This window comes from Mobula birostris, chromosome 8 (assembly GCF_030028105.1).
Source record: "Mobula birostris isolate sMobBir1 chromosome 8, sMobBir1.hap1, whole genome shotgun sequence".
Classification (NCBI taxonomy): Eukaryota; Metazoa; Chordata; class Chondrichthyes; order Myliobatiformes; family Myliobatidae; genus Mobula; species Mobula birostris.
The window spans coordinates 80,628,882-80,654,377 of record NC_092377.1 but is presented as its reverse complement, the minus strand read 5'-3'; the positions used below and the strand labels follow the sequence as shown (position 1 = coordinate 80,654,377).

Below are 25,496 nucleotides of genomic sequence, written 5' to 3'. Positions count from 1 at the left end.
TGCTGGAAGAACTCAACAGGCCAGGCAGCATCTATTGGAAAAGAGTAAACAGTCAATGTTTCACGTCAAGACCCTTCATCAGGACTGATGAAGGATCTCATCCTGAAATGTCGACTATACTCTTTTCCATAGATGCTGCCTGGACTGCTGAGTTCCTCTAGCATTTTGTGTATGTGAAGCAATACAAATAGTCAGCAACCAATTCTGAAGTAAAGACTGCACCTTCCCATCATAACAAACTCAACACCACGCATATTACTCATTTGAATATCTTTCAAGGCCTTTCGCAGCAGTACTATCACGCAATATCTGACCAAATCACTTAAAAAAGGACAGATAACCAAGAGCTTGATCAAAGATGTAGGTTTAGCAAAGTGCCTTGGTGGAGGTCCTATTGTAGCAAGTGCTGCAGCCAGTAGAAACACAGCCCAGAGCTCGAGCACTCTGCCCTAACCTTCAGTGCTGTTCGCATGGAGTTTGCACGTTCTCCTGGAAATTGCTTGGTTCTTCCCTGGTCCTCAATTACCCTCACACAAGTGAATTGGAAGATTTATTGGCCACTGCAAATTGCCCCAAGTTTGTACCGTATGTGAGTGGTATACTCGGGGGGATGTTGATGGGACTTGGTGGAGAATAAAATGGGATTAACATAGAATTAGAGAAAGGGGTTCCCAGCCTGGGGTCCAAGCACCCTTTGGTTAATGGTAGTGGTCCATGGCATTAAAAAATGTTTGGAACCCCAGGATTAGAGTAAAAGGATGATTGATCTCCATAGTGTGTCACTCTGACTCCATAAGAGGTGAAAGGAGAGAGGCAGAAGGTTTAGTGAGAGTAGTCGAAAGCTTAAAACCATGGAAACTACAAGAACAGTCTCGGTTGTGGAGCAATCAAATTCAGATATCATCCAAAGTCTAGAATTTAACTGTATAAGAAACCGTATATGGTTGTGGAGTTTGGGGGAGGCAAATCTTGAAGAACCCTATTAAACAAGGATGTGAATTTCAAAACTGAGATTCTGCTTTGCCAGGAGACACAGGAGGTCAGCAAGTACAACAGTGTTGGAACAGGACTTCAGACAAGTTTGGCCAGAGGCTATGCAGTAATTAGCCTCAAATCTGAGCCTGGGCAATGGCATGCTGGAGTAATGAAATCTACAGTTAATGAGCGAGCACAAAGCTTCAACAGCAGGTTAACAATACAGCAGGAACAGGTCGGACAATGGACGGGGGCACCAACAAGACCAGCCGAGCAAGTCCAAAAGCAAAATCTGGAAAATGCCGGAGAACTGAAATAAAACCAGAAGAAAAAAAACACTAGAAATATTCATCAGATAAGGCAGTAACTACAAATTTTAAAAAATTGAGTCAAAGTTTCAGTTTGTTGGTTCTACCGTTTGAGTGGTGAAAAGGGCCCCTAATTGCCACTTTCCCCCAACTCTAAACCCTTACTATATGGCTAATTTAAAGCAAGTTAACATCTCCCTTTCTCTTAAAATCAACTGCAAATTATTTTTAGCATCTATTTTAAAATTTAAAGTTAATAAATATTAAATTTGGGATGCAGTTATAAAACAGCAGAGAATTTGAGCAAGCAGTGTTGTATGCTACAAGAATATTCAAAGCCCTGTAAATTACTTTGCACAGATCAATAATTTGCCACTTGCACTGTGCATTGCAATAACACGCACAAACAGAATCTTCAGACCTTCATGGCAACTAATTTGCAATCCCATCTGTGGAATTGGCCATGGTAACTTGTTCAATTTCTTCTTTGGTGACTGAGCAATTGCAGAATCTTAATGGAACTGGACTGATATTCATAATGTACTCTATTCAAACTGAACATTAAATAAAAAGACAGGTTATAGACACTGAGGTTGCATGATGCTGCCCATCCATTTGCTATTTAGTTCCAATATAAATAAGCTTGTCATCTATTCTAGACCAACTCTCACACTTGAACTGAGATTGCAACCTGTCTGCAAGTTAAAATCCAAACCTTCAACCCCCTGGGTTAACACAAGGGCAGCCTGCTCAAAGGCAGTACTTCTGAAGCATCACTTTCATGTCCCATGACTCTCTTTTACCCTTTATATGCTTAAAAAAGCTTTTAGTATCTTCTTTGTTATTAGTCACCAACTACCTTTCATAATTCATCTTTTCCTTCGTTAGTTCCCTTCTGCAAATTTTGAAAAGCTTCCCAATCCTCTATCTTCTCACTAGCTTTGGCTTCCTTGTATGCCCTCTATGTCTTGTATACAGGCCTAACATGGGCAAATGGAGTAGAGGAATATGGGGCTAACATGGGCAAATGGAGTAGAGGGGTACAGGCCTAACATGGGCCCCATCACTGCTATTTCAACACACACATGAACTAACACTATTTAAAAACTGCTTGCTCTAAGCAGTGTTGTCTAAATGCCACACAATCACACACGACCGATGCTAGCAAGAAGCCATTCAGCAACTGTCTCCATCCTAATTAAGCGACGCAGTGTCCCGCATAAACAAAGGAAATCCTGATTATTTTCTCGATTAGTTTTGGCTCATTAAAAGTTGTCTCAAATAAGCGGCTGTCCTAATTAACCGAAGGCCCAATTAACCAGAATATGACAAACAATATTGCACCCAGCAGACTTCCAATCAAAGAAACACCCCTCTGCCTTCTTAACACCAATCTATTGACATAAAAGAAAAACTGGTCACCTTCTATATGGCAAGAGAATGACCCACTATCATCTGTCTGAGCATTCAGCTCATGTGGATGCCATAGGTTTAAATACTGGTGATCAGGCTTCCTCGATTATAACGAAAAGGTGATGCTGGAAATACACAGCATGTTGGGCAAAGAGGGAAAGTGGAGAGAGAATGAAGAATTTGGGATGTCGCTGGATTGGAGTATTTTAGTTAAAGGGAAAGAATGGATAGGCTGGGCATGTCTCAGAGCACAGGAGCTAAGCACAGACCTGACGGAAGTATGTAAGATTATGAAAGGTGGACTGACAAAATAACTTTCACGTGTTAGTGGTATCCAAAACAAGAGGGCATAGGTATAAGGTGAAATGAAGAAGTTTTTAAAGAGGATCTGAGGAGTAATTGTCTTTAGAAATAGGGCGTGGTTAACTCTTAGAACTTGTTGCAAGTGGAAGTGGTGGAATCAGATATAATTAGTCATTTTAGCAGACACTTTAATGAGCAAGGCATAGAAGGATATGGGCTAATGGGATCAGTCAAATGGGATTAACGTAGATGGGAGAGAATGGTCAACATGGACGTGGTGGGCTGTTCAGTCCATTTCCATAATCTCCAAGTCTGTGACAATGACATAAATTGTCTTGGGTTGGCCCAAACTTCTTTTTTCCCCCCAACTGAGTTCCAAAGTTGCATCTAGATTTTGTGTTCAATTTTCTGCCCAGCAAGAAAAAAGTGCTTGACTGGAATAGAGTAATTCCTTGAATAGTGAACAGTAGATTTACACATTTTCACTGGCATCTTTAGGGTATGCACTTGAGTCAAAACCATTTTCTTTTGCAATGATTGCACAGCACATTCTGTGTTTAGGAAGATACTATACCAGAATTACTAGAGTGCATTTTACACAGCTTAATTTTGTTCAACAATAAGTTTTCCAGGAAAAGCTTGGAGACAGTGCTAAAGGGAGGATAGGCAGGTGATAGAGAAGGGACGCATTCAGACCGATGGCTTGAGATGTGTATCTTAATACGAGGACTATTATGAACAAAGCAGATGAGCTTAGAGCGTAGATCAGCACTTGGAGCTATGATGTTGTGGCCATTACAGAGACTTGGACAGTGCAGGGGCAGGAATGGCTACTTCAAGTGCCAGGCTTTAGATGTTTCAGAAAGGACAGGAAGGGAGGCAAAAGAGGTGGGGGCATGGCATTGTTGGTCAGGGATACTGTCACAGCTACAGAAAGGGAGGAAGTCATGGAGGGATTGTCTACTGAGTCTCTGTGGGTGGAAGTTAGGAACAGGAAGGGGTCAATAACTCTACTGTTTTTTTTTTAAAAAGACCACCCAATAGTAACAGAGACATAGAGGAGCAGAGAGGGAGACAGATTCTGAAAAGGTGTGATAAAAACAACAGGGTTGTTGTGGTGGGAGATTTTAATTTCACAAATATTGATCGGCATCTCCCTAGGGATAAGGGTTTAGACGGGGTGGAGTTTGTTAGGTATGTTCAGGAAGGTTTCTTGACACAATATGTGGATAAGCCTACAAGAGGAGAGGCTGTACTTGATCTGGTATTGGGAAATGAACCTGGTCACGTGTCAGGTCTCTCAGAGGGAGAGCATTTCGGAATAGTGATCGCAATTCTATCTCCTTTAGCATTGGAGAGGGATAGGAACAGACAAGTTAGGGAAACGTTTAATTGGAGTAAGGGGAAATATGAGGCTATCAGGCAGGAACTTGGAAGCATAAATTGGAAACAGATGTTCTCAGGGAAACGTACGGAAGAAATGTGGCAAATGTTCAGGGGTTATTTGCATTAAGTTCTGCATAGGTACGTTCCAATGAGACAGGGAAAGTACGGTAGGGTACAGGAACCGTGGTGTACAAAGGGTTTTGTAAATCTAGTCAGGAGGAAAAGAAGAGCTTGCGAAAGGTTCAAAAAGTGATAGAGATCCAGAAGATTATAAGGCTAGCAGGAAGGAGCTTAAGAATGATATTAGGAGAGCCAGAAGGGGCCATGAGAAGGCCTTGGCAGACAGGATTAAGGAAAACCCCAAGGCATTCTACAAGTATGTGAAGAGCAAGAGGATAAGATTAGACAGAATAGGACCAATCAAGTGTGACAGTGGAAAGGTGTGTATGGAACCGGAGGAGATAGCAGAGGTACTTAATGAATACTTTGCTTCAGTATTCACTACGGAAAAGGATCTTGGCGATTGTAGGGATGACTTGCAGTGGACTGAAAAGTTTGAGCATGTAGATATTAAGGAAGAGGATGTGCTGGAGCTTCTGGAAAGCATCAAGTTGGATAAGTCACCAGGACCAGATGGGATGTACCAGAGGCTACTGTGGGAAGCGAGGGAAGAGATTGCTGAGCCTCTGGCAATGACCTTTGAATCATCAGTGAGGACGGGAGAGGTTCCGGAGGATTGGGGGGTTGCAGATGTTGTTCCTTTATTCAAGAAAGGGAGTAGAGATAGCCCAGGAAATTATAGACCAGTAAGTCTTATTTCAGTGGTTGGCAAGTTGATGGAGAAGATCCTGAGAAACAGGATTTATGAGCATTTGGAGAGACATAATATGATTAGGAATAGTCAGCATGGCTTTGTCAAAGGCAAGTTGACTGGATTTATTGAGAATGTGACTAAACACATTGATGAAGGTAGAGCCGCAGATGTAGTGTATATGGATTTCAGCAAGGCATTTGATAAGGTACACCATGCGAGGCTTATTGAGAAAGTAAGGAGGCATGGGATTCAAGGGAACATTGCTTTGTGGATCCAGAACTGGCTTGCCCACAGAAGGCAAAGAGTGGTTGTAGATGGGTCATATACTGCATGGAAGCCAGTGACTAGTGGTGTGCCTCAGGGATCTGTTCTGGGACCCCTACTCCATGATTTTTATAAATGACCTGGATGAGAAAGTGGAGGGATGGGTTAGTAAATTTACTGATGACACAAAGGTTGGGGGTGTTGTGGATAGTGTGGAGGGCTGTCAGAGGTTACAGCGGGATACTGATAGGATGCAAAACTGGGCTGAGAAGTGGCAGATGGATTTCAACCCAGATTAAGTGTGAAGTGCTCCATTTCAGTACGTCAAATATGATGGCAGAATACAGCATTAATGGTAAGATTTTTGGCAGTGTGGAAGACCAGAGGGATCTTGGGGTCAGAGTCCATAGGACACTTGAGGCTAAAATGCCGTTTAAGAGCCAAGAGGTAACGCTGCAGCTATATAAGACCCTGGTCAGACCCCACTCGGAGTACTGTGCTCATTTCTGGTCGCCTCACTACAGAAAGGATGAGGAAACCATAGAAAGGATGCAGAGATTTACAAGGATGTTGTCTGGATTGGGGAGTATGCCTTATGAGAATAGGTTGAGTGAACTCGGCCTTTTCTCTTTGGAGGGATGGAAGATAAGAGGTGACCTGATAGAGGTGTTCAAGATAATGAGAGGCATTGATTGTGTGGATAGTCGAAGGCTTTTTCCCAGGGCTGAAATGGCTAGCATGAGAGGGCATAGTTTTAAGGTGCTTGGAAGTAGGTACAGAGGAGAGGTAAGGGGTAAGTTGTTGTTGTTGGTGTTTTACACAGAGAGTGGTGAGTGCATGGAATGGGCTGCCGGTGGCAGTGGTGGAGGTGGAAACGATAGGGTCTTTTAAGAGACTCCTCGATAAGTACATAGAGCTTAGAAAAATAAAGGGCTATGGGTAGGGGCATGTTCAGCACAGCTTTGTGGGCCAAAGGGCCTGTATTGTGCTGTAGCTTTTCTATGTTTCTAACATTCTCCGGGAATAGAAACCAGCATATGAAGGGTAAAATTACAAGAAATGGTGTACAATTTATAGGCATTCTTCTTAATTTACTGGATTAATGGATAATCCAAATATAATCATTTAGAAGAGGGATTTAGTGGAATAGATACAGCAAAATGTCTTTCCCTGATGGGAGAATCTGGGCAACAGGGTTCAAGTGAAAAATTACAGCTAGGCTGTTTTGAAGTGAAATCAGAAAACCCTAGAGGATATAGCAATTCTGCAGCATATTCCCTCCTGAGGCTAGGAAAGCCTTGACAATAACAGGCTTTAAGTTTAAGGTTCATTTTTATCTGATAAAGCTATCAAGGGATACAGAGCACAGGGAGTTGAGTGGTGCTGAGGACATCAATCACTGACCATCCCACTAATATTCCCACACTCCAAAGTTATCAGAAAGCATGTTTGTTTTAAATCTGATTCTCTGCTAACTTACTCACAACTCTTTCAAGAAAGTAATTTCCAATGCCACTTTGAGAATTCAATTAAAAATGGCATTATAGTCCACAATTTGGAGACATCAATAAGATTTGGAGAATGGTCTGCTCATAAATCACTGTCAATTACATCTATCAATTCATTTCAATAGAATCGACCAATAAATCATCAGCTGGGACAGAACAAAAGCCAGACAGTCAAAATCTCTGGGACACCTGACAAATAATTCCACCAGCATCTCAGTCTCACCATCATGACAATGAAAGCAGTACAGAACGTAGAGCGGGTACGCACCATTCATGCCCACTTATGCAGACCATTTTGCATTCTGGCAACAGTTAAACCACTGACTACTTTTAGCTCTGACTGTTAAACAAATTTATTTATTTAGATAATCCATCTCTCAAATTTGTGATACTCTGTCAGTAGCAGATCAATTACTCTGTGAGAGGTTTTGTACGGCTGGCACTTACTCTAATCCATACAGAGAGCCGGAAAAGACCTGCCATCCCAGACATCCTGAAGGAGGAAGAAATAAAGCAAATTAATAACAGGAACTAATTAGCTGTGCCATAGCATAACAAAGCAACTCAACAGAACATAGCCATTTGACCACAGGATAATGGAGTCAAAATCAGCTAGCATGGCTTCAGTGGGCCAAATGGTCTCCTGAGCCGCACGATTCCATTCCAAAAGGTGAGTGCGAATTAAAGCTCAAATTGTCTTCTAATCCTGATGATCAGGAGAATTCGGATCTTCAGGATCAGCCTTGTGTGGTGACTCCTGCTGGCTATTATTCTTTTAGCCTTTGCGACTTTCCTCAATTATTTATTTCACTTCAAACATTTCCCCACCTTAGCCATGTGCCATATTTTCTGATTTCACTGACCATCTATGTAACACCTCATCTCTGTTCCCAGTTCCTTTTCCACCCAACTACATCCCAAAGAACACAGCAAACAGCACAAGTCTGGCAAATCCATTCACCAGTCTCGGAGAGCAAATATCTTCATAAATAAATGATTCAGGCAAGCAAGAACACACAGCTTTTAAAAAGTATACTAATGAAATATACTTCACTCTTTTACCTACAGAGCTAACGTGTGCTGTGCAAAATCAGATCTGCCTCTTTTTGCCCCAATAGAAAGAAATGCAATCACTTACACAATGGAAGATGGGGATTTCCACCCACTGATCGACTCCACAGCCTCCCATTTCTTCTCCTTAATGAAGCTTCGGAAGTCTTCCAGCATCCGTGCGCCATGGTACTTGCGAAAAACCCCTTCTTTAGCACTGCAAAGAGAAAGGCAGAAGTGCTTCAGAACTGAGATGTCATCAGCAGACCCTCAAAGTGAGTCTCACTTGCATTCAAAACAATACAATTAGGCAACTCCCATCAATGTACGTAACCAAGATAAAGTGGGGAGAGGTTCAATGAGCTGCACACAAGAACTGAGGAGTGCCGTCGATCGTCATAGCACAGAGACATGCCTTTCAGCCCACAAGATCACTGCCCATCAAGCACACATTTACAAACCCCATTTCCAGAAAAGTTGGGATATTATCCAAAATGCAATAAAAACAAAAATCTGTGATATGTTAATTCACGTGAACCTTTATTTAACTGACAAAAGTACAAAGAAAAGATTTTCAATAGTTTTACTGACCAACTTAATTATATTTTGTAAACATACACAAATTTAGGATTTGATGGCTGCAACACACTCAACAGAAGTTGGGACAGAGACATGTTTACCATTGTGTTACATCACCTTTCCTTTTAATAACACTTTTTAATCATTTTGGAACTGAGGATACTAATTGTAGTAGATTTGCAATTGGAAATTTTGTCCATTCTTGCTTGATATAAGACTTCAGCTGCTCAACAGCCCGTGGTCCCTGTTGTCTGATTCTCCTCTTCATGATGCGCCATACATTTTCAATAGGAGATAGATCTGGACTGGCAGCAGGCCAGTCAAGCACACGCACTCTGTGTCTACAAAGCCACGCTGTTGTAGCCCATGCAGAATGTGGTCTGGCATTGTCCTGCTGAAATAACCATGGACATCCCGGGAAGCGACGTCGCCTTGATGGCAACATACGTCTCTCTAAAATCCTAATATATGCCTCAGAGTCAATGGTACCTTCATCACGTACATGCAACTTACCAATGCCGTGGGCACTGATGCACTCCCACACCATCACAGATGCTGGCTTTTGCACCTTTTGCTGATAACAGTCTGGATGGTCGTTTTCATCTTTGGCACGGAGAACTCGATGCCCGTTTTTTCCGAAAACTAGCTGAAATGTGGACTCATCTGACCACAGCACACAGTTCCACAGTCTTTCGGTCCATCTGAGATGAACTCAGGCCCAGAGAACTCGCCGTTGTTTCTGCATAGAGTTGATGTATGGCTTCCTCCTTGCGTAATACAGTTTCAAGTTGCATTTCTGGATGCAGCCACGGACTGTGTTGAGTGACAATGGTTTTCTGAAGTACTCCCGAGCCCAGGTGGCTATAATTGTCACAGTAGCATGATCAGCCATTATCACAGTGAATGGCGGTTCTGGCTCGAAGGGCCGAATGGCCTACTCCCGCACCTATTTTCTATTGTTGATAGCATGACGGTTTCTTAGGCAGTGCCGCCTGAGGTCTCGAATATCACGCGCATTCAACAGTGGTTTCCGACCCTGCCCTTCACACACTGAGATGTCTCTGAATTCTCTGAATCTTTTTACAATATTATGTACTGTAGATGTTGAAAGACCTAAATTCTCTGCAATCTTGCGTTGAGAAATGTTTCTTTTGAACTGACTAACAATTCTCTCACGAATTTTGGCACAAAGGGGTGAGCCATGACACATCCTTGCTTGCAAAGACTGAGCCTTTGATGGATGCTACTTTTATACCCAGTCATGATACCTCACCTGCTACCAATTAGCCTGCTTAATGTGGAGTCTTCCAAACCGGTGTTACTTGAATATTCTGTGCACTTTTCAATCTTATTTTAACTCTGTCCCAACTTTTGTTGAGTGTGTTGCAGCCATCAAATTCTAAATTTGTGTATATTTACAAAATACAATTAAGTTGGTCAGTAAAACCATTGAAAATCTTTTCTTTGTACTTTTGTCAGTTAAATAGAGGTTCACGTGAATTAACATATCACAGATTTTTGTTTTTATTGCATTTTGGAAAATATCCCAACTTTTCTGGAAATGGGGTTTGTAGATTGATCCTAATTTTTTATTAGTTTCTCTGTTTTCATCAAATCACATTGAGACCAATCCCATTTTCTGTTCTTATTTTCCAATGTTGCTCAATTTCCCCTTATTACACACAGGAGATAATTTACAGAGGCCACGGAAATACTATGAAAATCCCAAATACAGCTCCATCAAAGAGCAACACAGAATGTAAAGATCCAGCAATGTCAGCAGATTGATAAATGTTTCCCCGCTAGGGCATCATGCACCAATAGTTACCTTGAGTTACCTTGTGTTCCAGAGGTAGAAGTCTGAGAAAAGTATGTAATTCAAGAACGTTATCCCAATCCTCAATAATTATTCCACCTACGGGACAGTCTGAATTTTACAGTTCCCATAATTGTCACTTTGTGGTCCCACAAGTTAAATTTACTGCAGAACAGGTTATTTTGTACAAGAGCACTATGACATCAGAACTGTTTCCCATTCCTATTCATTCAACATCATCTTGCCTTGCGCGTGAATTAACTTACATTCAAAATACATTCATGTTCCTTGCCTCACTAATTCAAATGTTAGGAGAATGCTCCACATTCTAATCAATCTCCTGGATGATTCTTCCCGAGTCATTTGTGCAAATATTACATATTGTGTCTCCGAGCTTTGGTCTCACTATAACAGGAAACATTTTCTCTATTTCAACCCTATCAACACTTTCCATCCTCTTCAAGACTTCAAAACATCTGGATTAAACGTTGCTGGTGGATGAACTATCCCAACTTAAAGTTAACAGTCATCAAATCAATCAGGCTTCAATCACATCAACTCTAGCTAGGTTTGAACACTGATGCCTGGTAATTGGAGAACAGTGGAGGAAAGAGTATTTTCTTCCAGGTTTTTGGTTGTAAATAATCCGATCATTCTGACAATTGGTGGAAATGACGCTTTGCATCAATAAACCTGATATTTGTCAGTAAATCTGACTTGAATTAAGACACAGCATTAAAAAATGAGAATGGAAAGAAACATCATAATAATCCTTTTACTTACTGATAAATGGTTGGCAACGTCGTAACAAAGAAGCGGCCACTCAAACCTAAGGAAAAGATTTTGAAGAAAAGCATTTATGACAGTATTGTACTCTAATGCCTTATCATAACACAGAATTATTGATTTTTGAAAAGATGCAAATTAACTTTACATTTACACATCATGCCCTAAGAGCCCAATGTACTGAGCGTGATGTACATTCATATTTTTAACAAAAACCTTGCATTTATACATTACCTTTCATCATCTCGGGACCTCCTAAACCAAATGAAGTACATTTGTAATAATAACACATGTCTTCCAGTAAATGCCTTGAGCTTTAATCATTTGAAAGGATTTAATTCCTGGCCCAATTTGGAACTCAGTATAGCCACAAACAAGGCATGGTCACTATCTCATATACCAATTTAGGAAACATACCAACACATGCAGGCAGGACAGGAGAGACAGATAAAGCAATGTAATCTGCATTCCAAAGCAAAACTCTAGTTCAGACGTCTTGGTGATATGGGCTCAGGCCTTATCCAGACAATTGTTTTGAATGCTACTGTGTTACATGTTTACTTAATTCAATCAGGCAATGACAAGAATAACATAAGGGCATTAAAACTCCAGACTACAGTAGCATAAACAGCACAAAGCAGAATTCTAGATTGTAGAATCAAAATCCTTTTGTGTAAGAATTCAGTTTCACCCTTAGTTGACATTTTAAATGTGTTCTGCCAAGGAATCACCAAAGAGAAATGTGACACTAGGACACACTAATTTTAAGAAAATGTGATCGTGATTTATAAGCAGTAGAACATGTTTGCCAAGCTCGGAAGTGTCCTGACACTTGTGCACTGCTCACTTCTCAGCAGGCGGCAATCAGCGCAAGAGGTCAGTCACTGGCGACATCGTAATGTTTAAAAAGAGCTCTAGTGTTTTTTGGCTTTTTACTCAACGGGTGGCAATCAGTGAAAGAAATCGTTCATTGGTGAGGCAGCGCCAGGTTTAAAACAAGCTTGGGCGCTCTTCCGCTTTATTATTGGCGGGCAGAAATCACTGGAGGGCCAATAAAAAGAGGTGCAAGTAGTGCAGCCATTGTTGGACTAGAGTAGTGGTCACCAACCCTTTTAAGCCCAAGATCCCCTACCTCGACTTCAGTGAAAGGCAAGATCTACCTACTATATCGTTTAGAGAAAAAACAGCTCAGATTGTACTTCCAATTTGAGGCCTTTTATTTGGGCGAGTTGTATTTGAATTACACAAAACACTTTTGTCAAACTTTCAAATTAATTCAATCAAGAAAACACTGTAACTAGCATATCAAACAGGCCATAGCTGTCTTCCTTTAAGAATATTACAATACTTCACACCTTTAATTCTAAGTTTCATTATTTAATTTTATTTCAACACGAAAAATAAATGAATAAATATTGACTGTTGCACTCAGTGTGATGACTGGGGCTGAATACTTTCTGCCAGTTCCCTGAAATTTGGTTCATAACTACAGACAGCCAGTCTGAGACAGTCTGTGAGGTGTAGGGTTGCCAACTGTCCCGTATTCCCCCTGCTAAGGTAGAACGTTCTTATGAAACCGTTCGTGCCGAAATGTTTTACGCCGAAGCAATTTATATGGAAAAAAATTTTGAGCGTTCCCAGACCCAAAACAATAACCTACCAAATCATACCAAATAACACATAAAATCTAAAATAACACTAACATATAGTAAAAGCAGGAATGATATGATAAATACGCAGCCTATATAAAGTAGAAATAATGAAAATTAAGCCAAAACCAATTCGTGGGGTAAAAAAAAATTGGCACGTACACGCATGCGCACACAGGTGCCCGCGCAAGACTTCATGGTCATGGTAATCTTTCTCAGGGTAAACACAAATGTCCCAGGATTTGACTGCTACTTTTGTCCGTTATTTGGGAGTGAGAAAGTTAGCAACCCTAGTGAGGTGTCTGTCAGTAAGTCAGCTCCTGTACTTAGATTTAATAATTTTCATCTGTGAAAATGCAATTTCACATAGATAAGTTGACCCAAAGTAGGCACTGACTTTTAGTGGTATAAAACCAAAGTGCACACGGCGCATTGCTCTGCCCCATCAGTAGTAATTGCCACCAGTTTATGAATGGGGACGTCATTTTCACGGACATATTTTTTAAAACTCATTGTAAATATCCTCACCTCTCGTTCTTTCCTTTAATTGCAAAAGAGTGAGGAAGTCCTCCTTTGTTGTAAAATCCTGGAAAGCTATTCTGACAAATACAACAAGCTGAGCTGTTTGCATTACATCCAGGGATTCATCGGACTGTAGTGAAAAATAATCACGTCCTCTGACAGTGACTCTACCCTCCTTGTCACTGTTGCAGGGCCAAGCGGTATATTATGTATTGCGGTTGTGATGCCGTTTTTGTTTTTAAAGTCATTAAAAACAGTCTCTGTGGTAATGACCATTGCTTCCTTGAATAAATCGCCATCTGTAAAAGGCTTCTTGGGTTCAGCCAAAAGGTGACTTACACGAAATGATGCTTCAATAGCAGCCTTATTTTGAGCAGCATGTTTTGTGAAAAACGATTGCTGGGCCTTCAACCCTGATTTCAGCTCAACTTTCCAGGCACGAATTGCGCTCTTTGGGTGGTAGGTGTCTTTAAATTCCTGGTGGTTGGTGTTGTGGTGCCGCTCCAGACTCCCCCTTTTAGTCAGTGCTTGTGTTTGGTGGCACAACATACATACACACTTGTCTTTCACCAAGGTAAATCGAAATTCATCTTCCCATTCTGGATGGAATTTGTATGTTTTCACCTTCTTTCGTGGAGCCTCCGCTATGCTATCAGGATATCACGAGTGATTGCCCATTGCATCGCCTCTGATCTGGGCCGACATTTATGTCCCAGGCAGCACCTAATTAATTAGCTTGTTTATTTCGGCTTTTTTTCTTAAAGATGTGCTGTGTGCATCCCAACTACCGCTGCACCACTGCCTGCTTCGCGGCCCAGAGGTTGGGGACACTGCCGTATATTGATGTTTGTGACAGTCTGTACTCTTATCTAATCTGATTGGTCACTTTGATGCAGCACAGGCTACACTGAAAACGCGGTGCATGGCGGGGGGAACTACACACATGCGCACTGGGCAGAAAGAACGGAACTAAACTCCCGCAACCCGGAAAAAATCTCTCCTTACAAACAGCTTTTTAGCGAAAATATTGCTATATTACCATTATCCTAATTAGTATTACTTACTTTTATAATGCTCACATTGCAACAGTATTTGTGTATTTATTTTTGATTTTCCTTCGGGATCTACTAGGAAAGTCTCAAAGATCGACGGGTCGGTGACCCCTACAGTAAAGAATTGTAATAGTGGCCCAGCTTTGGCTCAACAGGTTTGGGCAAGCTCATGCTGAGGCTCTAAATAAGTAAGGAAGGAAGTTTCAAAAAGTTTTTTTTTCTCTGTTAGAACATAGCTAGTGCGCTGAGAATGGATCTTTGTGAGATGTGGGGAATTTAAGAGACCTCCAGTCTTCCTGAACTACATCTGCAAGACGTGCATTGAGCTGAAGTTCAGAGTCTGTGTTAAGGAACTGGAGCTGCAGCTCATGCGTGAGAAAGAGAAGGAAATTAGTCGAAGGTACAGGAAGGTAATCACCCTTAAGTTGCAAGAGGCAGATCCCTGGGACCATAAGGAGAGAGACAGGGAATAGGCAGATGGTGCAGAATACTCCTGTGGCCATTCCTCAATAACAGGAATACTGCTTTGGATACTGTTGGGGAGACAATCTACCGGGAGAAACTGCAACGACCAAGTCCCCGACACAGTGCCTGAGGAATTGGTGCAAGGAGGTAGGGTTTCAGATTTCTGGATCATTGGGGTCTCTTCTGGGGAAGGTATGCCCTGTAAAAAAAAGGGTGGCTTACACCTAAACCGAGGAGGACCAATTTCCTTGCGAGAAGGTTTGCTAAAGATGTTGGGGAGGCTTTAATCTAATTTGGCAGGGGAATGAGAACTGGAGCGATAGGGCTGAGGATGGGGCAGTTGATATGCAAGTAGATGCAGTGTGTAGCGAGACTGTGAGGAAGGACAGGCAGGTGATAAGGCAAAACTGCAGTCATTGGGATGAGTTTTAGTCTAACAGGGTGCCAAAATCAGAAAGGGTGATTAATACAAGACTGAAAGTGTTATATTTGAACGTACACATTATACAGAATAAGATCGGTGAATCTGTAGCGCAGTTAGAGATTGTGGGCATCTCCAAGTCATGGCTGAAAGATCATGGTTGGCAGCTTAACATCCAAGGATACACATTGTATCAAAAGGACAAGCAGGTAGACTGGGAAGTGGTGTTGCTCTGTTGGTAAAAAATGAAATCAAATCCTTAGAAAGAGGTGACATAGGATTGGAAGATGTAGAAACCTTGTGGGTAGAAGTAAGAAACTGCTAAGTTATAAAGACCTTGATGGGAGTTATGTACAGGCCTCCAAAACGGTGGCCAGGATGTGAGCTACAAATTACAAGAGGATATAGAAAAGGCTTGTAAAACTGGCAATACGTAGGTAGGTTGGGAAAAATGGGTTGATGCTGGATTCAAAAGAGAGGGAATTCGTAGAAAGACAACTTTTTTAGAGCAGCTTGTGGTTGAGCCTACTAGGGAAACGGCAATTGTGGACTGGATGTTATATAATGACTCAAATTTGACTAGAAAGCTTAAGGTAAAGGAACCCTTAGGAGACAGTGATAATAATATGATACAATTCACCCTGTAGTTTGAAAAGAAGCTAAAATCAGATGTAAACAACAGGAATTCTGCAGATGCTGGAAATTCAAGCAACACACATCAAGGTTGCTGGTGAACGCAGCAGACCAAGCAGCATCTGTAGGAAGAGGTGCAGTCGACGTTTCAGGCCAAGACCCTTCGTCAGGACTAACTGAAGGAAGAGTGAGTAAGGGATTTGAAAGTTGGAGGGGGAGGGGGAGATCCAAAATGATAGGAGAAGACAGGAGGGGGAGGGATGGAGCCAAGAGCTGGACAGGTGATAGGCAAAAGGGGATACGAGAGGATCATGGGACAGGAGGTCCAGGAAGAAAGACAAGGAGGGGGGTACCCAGAGGATGGGCAAGAGGTATATTCAGAGGGACAGAGGGAGAAAAAGGAGAGTGAGAGAAAGAATGTGTGCATAAAAATGAGTAACAGATGGGGTACGAGGGAGAGGTGGGACCTTAGCGGCAGTTAGAGAAGTTGATGTTCATGCCATCAGGTTGGAGGCTACCCAGACGGAATATAAGGTGTTGTTCCTCCAACCTGAGTGTGGCTTCATCTTTACAGTAGAGGAGGCCGTGGATAGACATGTCAGAATGGGAATGGGATGTGGAATTAAAATGTGTGGCCACTGGGAGATCCTGCTTTCTCTGGCGGACAGAGCGTAGATGTTCAGCAAAGCGGTCTCCCAGTCTGCGCCAGGTCTCGCCAATATATAAAAGGCCACATCGGGAGCACCGGACGCAGTATATCACCCCAGTCGACTCACAGGTGAAGTGTTGCCTCACCTGGAAGGACTGTTTGGGACCCTGAATGGTGGTAAGGGAGGAAGTGTAAGGGCATGTGTAGCACTTGTTCCGCTTACATGGATAAGTGCCAGAAGGAGATCAGTGGGGAGGGATGGGGTGGACGAATGGACGAGGGAGTTGTGTAGGGAGCGATCCCTGCGGAATGTGGGGGGGGGGGGGGAAGATGTGCTTAGTGGTGGGATCCCGTTGGAGGTGGCGGAAGTTACGGAGAATAATATGTTGGACCCGGAGGCTGGTGGGGTGGTAGGTGAGGACCAGGGGAACCCTATTCCTAGTGGGGTGGCGGGAGGATGGAGTGAGAGCAGATGTACGTGAAATGGGGGAGATGCGTTTAACAACAGAGTTGATAGTGGAGGAAGGGAAGCCCCTTTCTTTAAAAAAGGAAGACATCTCCCTCGTCCTAGAATGAAAAGCCTCATCCTGAGAGCAGATGCAGCGGAGACGGAGGAATTGCGAGAAGGGGATGGCGTTTTTGCAAGATAGAATGAAAAGCCTCATCCTGAGAAAAACGCCATCCCCTTCTCGCAATTCCTCCATCTCCGCCGCATCTGCTCTCAGGATGAGGCTTTTCATTCTAGGACAAGGAGGATGTCTTCCTTTTTTAAAGAAAGGGGCTTCCCTTCCTCCACTATCAACTCTGCTCTTAAACGCATCTCCCCCATTTCACGTACATCTGCTCTCACTCCATCCTCCCGCCACCCCACTAGGAATAGGGTTCCCCTGGTCCTCACCTACCACCCCACCTGCCTCCGGGTCCAACATATTATTCTCCGTAACTTCCGCCACCTCCAACAGGATCCCACCACTAAGCACATCTTTCCCTCCCCCCCTCTCTCTGCATTCCGCAGGGATCGCTCCCTACGCAACTCCCTCGTCCATTCGTCCACCCCATCCCTCCCCACTGATCTCCCTCCTGGCACTTATCCGTGTAAGCAGAACAAGTGCTACACATGCCCTTACACTTCCTCCCTTACCACCATTCAGGGCCCCAAACAGTCCTTCCAGGTGAGGCAACACTTCACCTGTGAGTCGACTGGGGTGATATACTGCGTCCGGTGCTCCCGATGTGGCCTCTTATATATTGGCGAGACCCGACGCAGACTGGGAGACCGCTTTGCTGAACATCTACGCTCTGTCCGCCAGAGAAAGCAGGATCTCCCAGTGGCCACACATTTTAATTCCACATCCCATTCCCATTTTGACATGTCTATCCACGGCCTCCTCTACTGTAAAGATGAAACCACACTCAGGTTGGAGGAACAACACCTTATATTCCGTCTGGGTAGCCTCCAACCTGATGGCATGAACGTCGACTTCTCTAACTTCCGCTAAGGCCCCACCTCCCCCTCGTACCCCATCTGTTACTCATTTTTATGCACACATTCTTTCTCTCACTCTCCTTTTTCTCCCTCTGTCCCTCTGAATATACCTCTTGCCCATCCTCTGGGTCCCCCCTCCTTGTCTTTCTCCCCGGACCTCCTGTCCCATGACCCTCTCGTATCCCCTTTTGCCTATCACCTGTCCAGCTCTTGGCTGCATCCCTCCCCCTCCTGTCTTCTCCTATCATTTTGGATCTCCCCTTCCCCCTCCAACTTTCAAATCCCTTACTCACTCTTCCTTCAGTTAGCCCTAACGAAGGGTCTCGGCCTGAAACGTCGACTGTACCTCTTCCTAAAATCAGATGTATCCATATTACAGTGGGAAAAAAATGGAATTACAGGGGCATGCAATACGAGCTGGTCAAAGCTGATTAGAAAGGAACACAAGCAGGGATGACAGCAGAACAGCAATGACTAGAGTTTCTGGAGGAAATCCGGAAGCCATAGGACAGATACATCCCAAAGATGAAGTAGTACTCTAAAGGGAGGGTAAGGCAACCGTGGCAGAGAAGGGAAGTCAAAGACAACATAAAAGAAAAATGGAGAGCAAATAATATAGCAAAAATCAGTGAGAAGGTGGAAGGTTGGGAAGCTTCTAAAAACAAACAGAAGGCAACCAAAAAAGACAAAGAGAAAAAATGAAATATGAAGATAAGCTAGCCAATAATATAAAAGAGGATTAAAAAAAGTTTTCTCCCCCCCCCCCACCCCCACAGATATACTAAGAGTAAAGGAGAGGCGAGAATGGATATCAGACCGCTGGTAAACGACCTTGGGGAGGTAGTAATGAGGGACAGAGAAATGGCAGAGGAACTAAATAAATATTTTGCAACAGCCTTCACTGTGTAAGACACTAGCAGAGTGCCAGAGATGCGAGGGTGTGAGGGGGCAAAAGTGAACATTGTTACCATTACTTAGGAGAAGGTGCTTGGGAAGCTGAAAAGTCTGAACGCAGATAAGTTGTCTGGACCAGATGGACTACAACCCAGGGTTCTGAAAGAGGTAGCTGAGGAGATTATGGAGTTATTAGTAATGATCTTTCAAGAATCACTAGATTCTGGAACAGTTCCTGAGGACCGGAAAATTGTAAATGTCATTCCACTCATTAAGAAGGGAGGCAGAAGAGAAGAAATTATAGGCCAATTAGCCTGACTTCAGTGGTTAGGAAGATGTTGGAGTCCATAATTAAAGAATGAGGTTTCAAGGTATTTGGGGGCACGTGATAAAGTAGGCCAAAGTCAGCATGGTTTCCTTCAGGGGAAATCTTCCCTTACATATCTGTTGGAATTCTTTGAGGAAATAACAGACAAGATGGACAAAGGAAAGTCAGTGAATGCTGTTCATTTGTTTTCTCAGAAGGGCTTTGACAACGTACTGCACATGAGGCTGCTTAACAAAATTAGAGCCCATGGTATTACAGTAAAGGTACCAGAATGGATAGAAGATTGGCTGACTGGCAGGAGGCCAAGAGTGGGAATAAAGGGGGTCTTTGCTGGTTGGCTACCAGTGACGACAGGTGTGTCAAAGGGGTCGGTGTTGCGACCACTTCTTTTCGTATTGTATGTCAATGATTTGGATGAAGGAATTAATGGCTTTGAGGTCAAGTTTGTGGATTTTACAAGGATAGGTGGAAGGGCAGATAGCATTGAGGAAGCAGAGTGTCTGCAGAAGGACTTGGACAGATTGAGGGAATGGGCAAAAAACTGGCAGTTGAAATATAGTGTAGGGAAATGCATGGACATGCACTTTGACACAAGGAGTAAAAGCACAGACCATTTTGCAAATGGGCAGAAAATTCAAAACTCAGGAGACACAAAGGGTCTTGGGAGTCCTCGTGCTGGATTCCCTAAAGGTTAACGTAGGTTGAGTCAATGGTAAGGAAAGTAAGTGCAATGTTAACATTCACTTTGAGAAGACTAGAATTCAAAAGCAAGGATGCAATGCTAAGGCTTCATAAGACATTGATCAGGCTGCAGCACTCACAACACGCTGGAGGAACTCAGCAGGTCGGGCAGCATCTGTGGAAACGATCAGTCAACGTTTCGGGCCAGAACCCTTCGTCAGGACTGAAGAGGGAAGGGGATAGGGCCTTGTTGGAAGGGGAGTGTTGCTTTGACCCCAGCATCTGCAGAGTATTTTGGGTTATTGATCAGACTGCATTTGAAATACTGAAAACAGCTTTGGGTCCCTTATCTAAGAAAAGATGTGCTGGTATTGGAGAGAGTCCAGAGGAGGAGTCAAGAAAATGATCCCAGGAATGAAAGGGTTAACATACAAAGAGCATTTGATGACCCTGGGCCTGACGCCTACTGGATACTGGAAGGCCTAAATAAGAGTGGATGAATTGCGGATGTATCCTATAGCGAGGGGGTCCAGAACTGGTGGACACTGCCTCAGAATTGAGGATGTCCATTTAGAACAGAGATGAGGAAAAATTTCTTTAGCCAGAGGGTGTGGAATCTATGGAATTCTTTGCCACAGACAGCTGTACAAGCCAAGCCATTGGGTATATTTAAAGCAGAGATTGATAAGTTCTTGATTAGTCAGGCGTCAAAGGTTACAGGGACAAAGCAGAAGAGTGGGGCTGAGATGGATAATAACTCAGCCATGATGGAACAATGGAGCAGATTCGATGGGCCAAATGCCTAATTCTGCTCCTTGGCCACACATTGGGATGCAGGTCAACTCAATTCATTTGAAGTGCAAGTCTACTTATTGGGTACAGAAAAATAGGGATGTGTGGATCGGGAGGAGGCAGGAAACAGCACTATAGCCCTCTCTTTGAGTCTCACTATGATATGGTGCTCCAAACCACAATGACAGCAACAGGATCACTGGGGTCACAAATCACCCTATACTCATGCATGGTGCAGAGTGAGCCGAGTCCGGGCTGGATGTCATGAAGAGATCAACAAATAAAATAACATTCCTGAGGTGACTGGTGAATTTAAGTATCATGCAAAGCTTTTTCCGTCTTACTGCAATGGGGAAATAAAGATGACAGGTCAAAGCATTCTGGGCTAATTTTTGGGCACTGTTCACATCACACAAGTTTATGACATATGCAACGACGAAAGGGAGAAATGACTTTCACAGTATGTTAAATCACACTCCAATTTGTGCAGTCCTTTTTCCCTCACCAGCCCAGAACACGAAATTGACACAAACAATTCAGGATATCTGCAAAATGATTTTTCAATATGACTTGCACAAAAAAGGCACTGTGGGTCTATTATCACCATTTATAGTTTGATAGCCAATGAGTTTATTGCTTTCAATTCAAAGTTCTTCCAAGGCAAGAGAAAAGTGTGCTCCCAGTAAAACTAAAATACTGGTTTCACAATGGTTTCTTTCTGGGATTAGATCTACAGGAAATTATAAGCAGGATAACAAGTCTGGATCCCATTCAGATCAGTCAACCAAAGAATTACATATCCATTCCACTAGGTGGTGCAATTACATTGGAAAACTGGAATGTTGTGAATCAGGTTTGCATCATTTAGGATTAATAAATTTAAGTTTGTTGTCAGATGCACAAGTATAGTGGTATATGGGGTGTCCGGGAGGGGTAGCACCTCTGGTGGGGTAACATGTCACGTCCTTTTCAAGGCGGGTAGTCCACCTTTGGTCCCCACCTGGCACTCAGCTCTCACCTGTGGCTCCCCATAGCTATTTGCATGCAACATCGGCCACACCCCGGGCAACAGCTTCGAGAAGCCGGCTAAACCAGGTGAGGGTAGCTGACGGGTCTCAAACCCTCGGTGAGATAGGGAGTTGTCTATCCCAGCATGTGAAGACAGACTCCGGCAGACTGAGCGGATGAGACCAATGGAAGGTCCAACAGTCAAGGTGGCGGACCCTGCAAGCATCGTGGAACGTGTAGAGCAGGACAAGACACAGAAGACGTCCTGGTCATCCACTGCACCTAGTCCCATCTCCAGTCATCTCCACTCTGTCTTGCCACTGGATCTAGATGGGAATTGGGAAGACAGAGTGAGGCTGACGCTGCACAACTCTCCCTCACTTAAATCCAAGTCACGCGCTAGACTCGACACCATCATAATGGTGTTGAGGTCCTCATTGATGTTGACAATGGACCAACACACATAGTGAGATACAGGTTCAATGAAAAACTGTCTTCCAGCAGTATCACAGGCACACAGGCTCAAACACATAAACATAAAATTATACAAGACAATGAAGAAAAAGACTCTGCAAAACAAGACACTACTGCAAAAAACCCACAATGCTTACCCCCAAATAGTAATTGAGCTCTAAAGCTGATAGGCTTGGGAACAAAATCAACTTTTTGAGATTAAAGAGAGCTCCCTTAAAATATGCTGCTTCAATTGAATAATTAAATGCACATGGAGTCACTTCGTACCTCTTCTGTTCCAGAGGCTAAGATTAGCCCAACATACACTCAGAAAAGGTAAAAATCAAGAAAAGGAAAACCCATTTCCACATGACTGGTTCACAGAACAAAGAACATTACAACACAGTCCTTCTGCCCATGGTGATGTGCTGACCTTTCAACCTACTCTGAGATCAAACCGACCCAACCCTCCGTTTTTCTATCATCCATGTGACTTTACAAACAGGTCATTCCTGTCGTCAGTACCAAAGGTCTAACAGTCTGGCTTTACACAAAGATATAGTCCTAATACAAACAAGCGAGACTTATGCAGATGGTTTTTTTTAAATAGACATTGTGGCTGACAAGCCCCTTTCTGTAGCAAAAGAAAAACAAATCGTTGGAGGAACTCAGCAAATCAGGCAGCGCCAGAGGTGGTAAAGAAATACTGTAGTCGAGACCCTGCATCAGGACTTGGAGTGTAGAATGTAGGTTACTGACTCAAAGATGAGGGCATGGGTGAGGCAGGAACCAGCAAGTAATAGGCGGAACCAGTTGTGGATGGGCTGTGTAACTTTATGACTCTTGTTTTCCCTCCTTCAGATTTTTTTTTATTTCAAAATATACTTTATTCAAAAATAAATATATACAATAAACCATTCAATAACTTTTCATCCTTTACATACGTTTCCATTATACTCAGTAAAATACCCGTGTTTATAGCCACCCACGTGGCACTCCAGTAGTTCAGCTTAGCATCTCATTGTTGAGGGGTATACTCCCCGCCCACCGACCCCTCCCACTCCCACGGGTGGAGAAACCTATACTGTGGTCCTTCCCCACCGGGCCCTTGCGGTGGCTGCACCAAGTTTCAGTGCGTCCCTCAGCACGTACTCCTGCAGCCGAGAGTGTGCCAGTCTGCAGCATTCTCCCACGGACATCTCCATGTGCTGGTAGATCATCAAGTTTCGGGCTGACCAAAGAGCGTCTTTCACCGAGTTGATGATCTGCCAGCAGCACCGGATGTTGGTCTCCGTGTGCGTCCCCGGGAACAGCCCGTAGATCAGAGAGTCCTCTGTCACGCAGCTGCTGGGGATGAAACGTGACACTAGCCCGTCCATCCTCCTCCACACCCTCTTTGCGAACTGGCAGTGTGCAAAGAGGTGGGTCACAGACTCCTCCTCACTGCAGTCCTCCCGTGGGCAGTGGGGTGCGGAGATGACGTTCCGGGCGTACAGGAGGGCTCTGACTGGGAGGGCCCCTCTCACCGCCAGCCAGGCGAGGTCTTGGTGCCTGTTGGTGAGATCTGGCGATGAGGCATTTTGCCAGATGAACTGGACAGTCTGCTCAGGGAACCACCCCACTGTGTCCATCACGTCCTTCTCCTGCAGCGCCTGCAGGACACTTCGTGCCGACCACTGCCTGATGGCCTTGTGGTCAAAGGCGTTCTCCTGGAAGAACTTTGCTACGTGGGATAGGTATGCCGGCAACGACCAGCTGACTGGGGCGTTGCGCGGGAGTGGGGCCAGACCCATCCTTCGTAGCCAGGGCGACAAGTAGAACCTGGGCACATAGTGGTACTTGGTGCCCACATACCTGGGCTCTACACACAACCTGATGCAGCCACATACGAAGCTGGCCATCAGGGTGAGGGCGACATTGGGGACGTTCTTGCCCCCGTTGTCCAGGGACTTGTGCATGGCGGTCCGTCTCACCCGCTCCATCTTGGATCCCCAGACGAATCTGAAGACAGCTCGGGTGATTTCCGAGCGGTAGGAGCGGGGGACGGGCCAGACCTGCGCCAAGTACAGCAGCCCTGAGAGCACCTCACACCTGATGACCAGGTTCTTGCCCGTTATCGACAGGGAGCGCCCTCCCCACAGTCCCAGTTTCTGTTTCACCTTGGCAGTCCGCTCCTGCCAGTTCTTGTTGCACGCCTCAGCCCCTCCGAACCAGATCCCCAACACCTTCACGTGGTCGGACCTGATGGTGAAGGGGACGCTGGATCGGTCGGGCCAGTTGCCAAAGAGCATGGCTTCGCTCTTTGTGCGGTTGACCCTGGCCCCCGACGCTAGCTCGAACTGTTCGCAGGTGCCAATCAACCTGCGAACTGACCTCGGATCAGAGCAGAAGACGGTGACGTCGTCCATGTACAGGGAGGTTTTCACTTGGGTCCCTCCACTGCCTGGCAGCGTCACCCCTCTTATGCCCTCATCCCTCCTGATGGCTTCCACAAAGGGTTCTATGCAGCAGACAAACAAGACAGGGGAGAGGGGGCAGCCCTGCCTGACTCCAGACCTGATGGGGAAGCTGTCTGTTTCCCACCCGTTGACCTGGACTGCACTACGGATGTCTGTGTAGAGCAGTCTGATCCAATTCCGGATTCCCTCCCCAAATCCCATTTTGGAGAGCACGTCCGCCATGTACGTGTGCGATATCCTGTCGAAGGCTTTCTCCTGGTCCAAGCTGACCAGGCAGGCGTCCACCCCCCTGTCCTGCACGTAGGCGATGGTGTCCCTCAGCAGCGCGAGGCTGTCTGAGATCTTCCTGCCCGGTACAGCACAGGTTTGGTCCGGGTGGATCACCTGTCCCAGAGCAGACTTGACCCTGTTGGCGATAGCCTTGGACAGGATCTTGTAGTCCACATTCAGGAGAGAGATGGGTCTCCAATTCCTAATGTCCTCCCTTTCCCCCTTCTGCTTGTAGATGAGGGTGATGATGCCCTTCCTCATGGACTCAGACATACTGCCAGCCAGAAGCATAGCGTTGTACACTTCCAGCAGGTCTGGGCCCATCCAGTTCCACAGAGCCGAGTACAACTCAGCCGGTAAGCCGTCGCTTCCGGGAGTCTTACCCGACCCGAAGGAACGGATGGAGCCTGTCAGCTCGTCCAGGGTCAGTGGCTGATCCAGACTCTCCCGCTTGCCGTCGTCTAAGACCTGCGTGATAGACGACAGGAAGTTGCGGGAGGCTGTGGATTCTGTGGCCTTTTCCTCGTACAGA

General features: G+C 44.4%; 1 protein-coding gene across 1 annotated transcript in view; it reads right to left on the bottom strand.

The window, feature by feature from the left end:
* tmx4 (thioredoxin-related transmembrane protein 4) overlaps positions 1–25,496 on the bottom strand; it is a 91,697-nt gene that overhangs the window by 8,648 nt on the left and 57,553 nt on the right. Inside the window, exons 3-5 of the mRNA XM_072265530.1 lie at positions 11,200–11,245; positions 8,110–8,238; positions 7,419–7,464 (exon numbers count right to left, since the gene is read on the bottom strand). Coding sequence (XP_072121631.1) covers positions 7,419–7,464; positions 8,110–8,238; positions 11,200–11,245 — 221 coding nt within the window. The remainder of the gene's footprint in view (positions 1–7,418; positions 7,465–8,109; positions 8,239–11,199; positions 11,246–25,496) is intronic.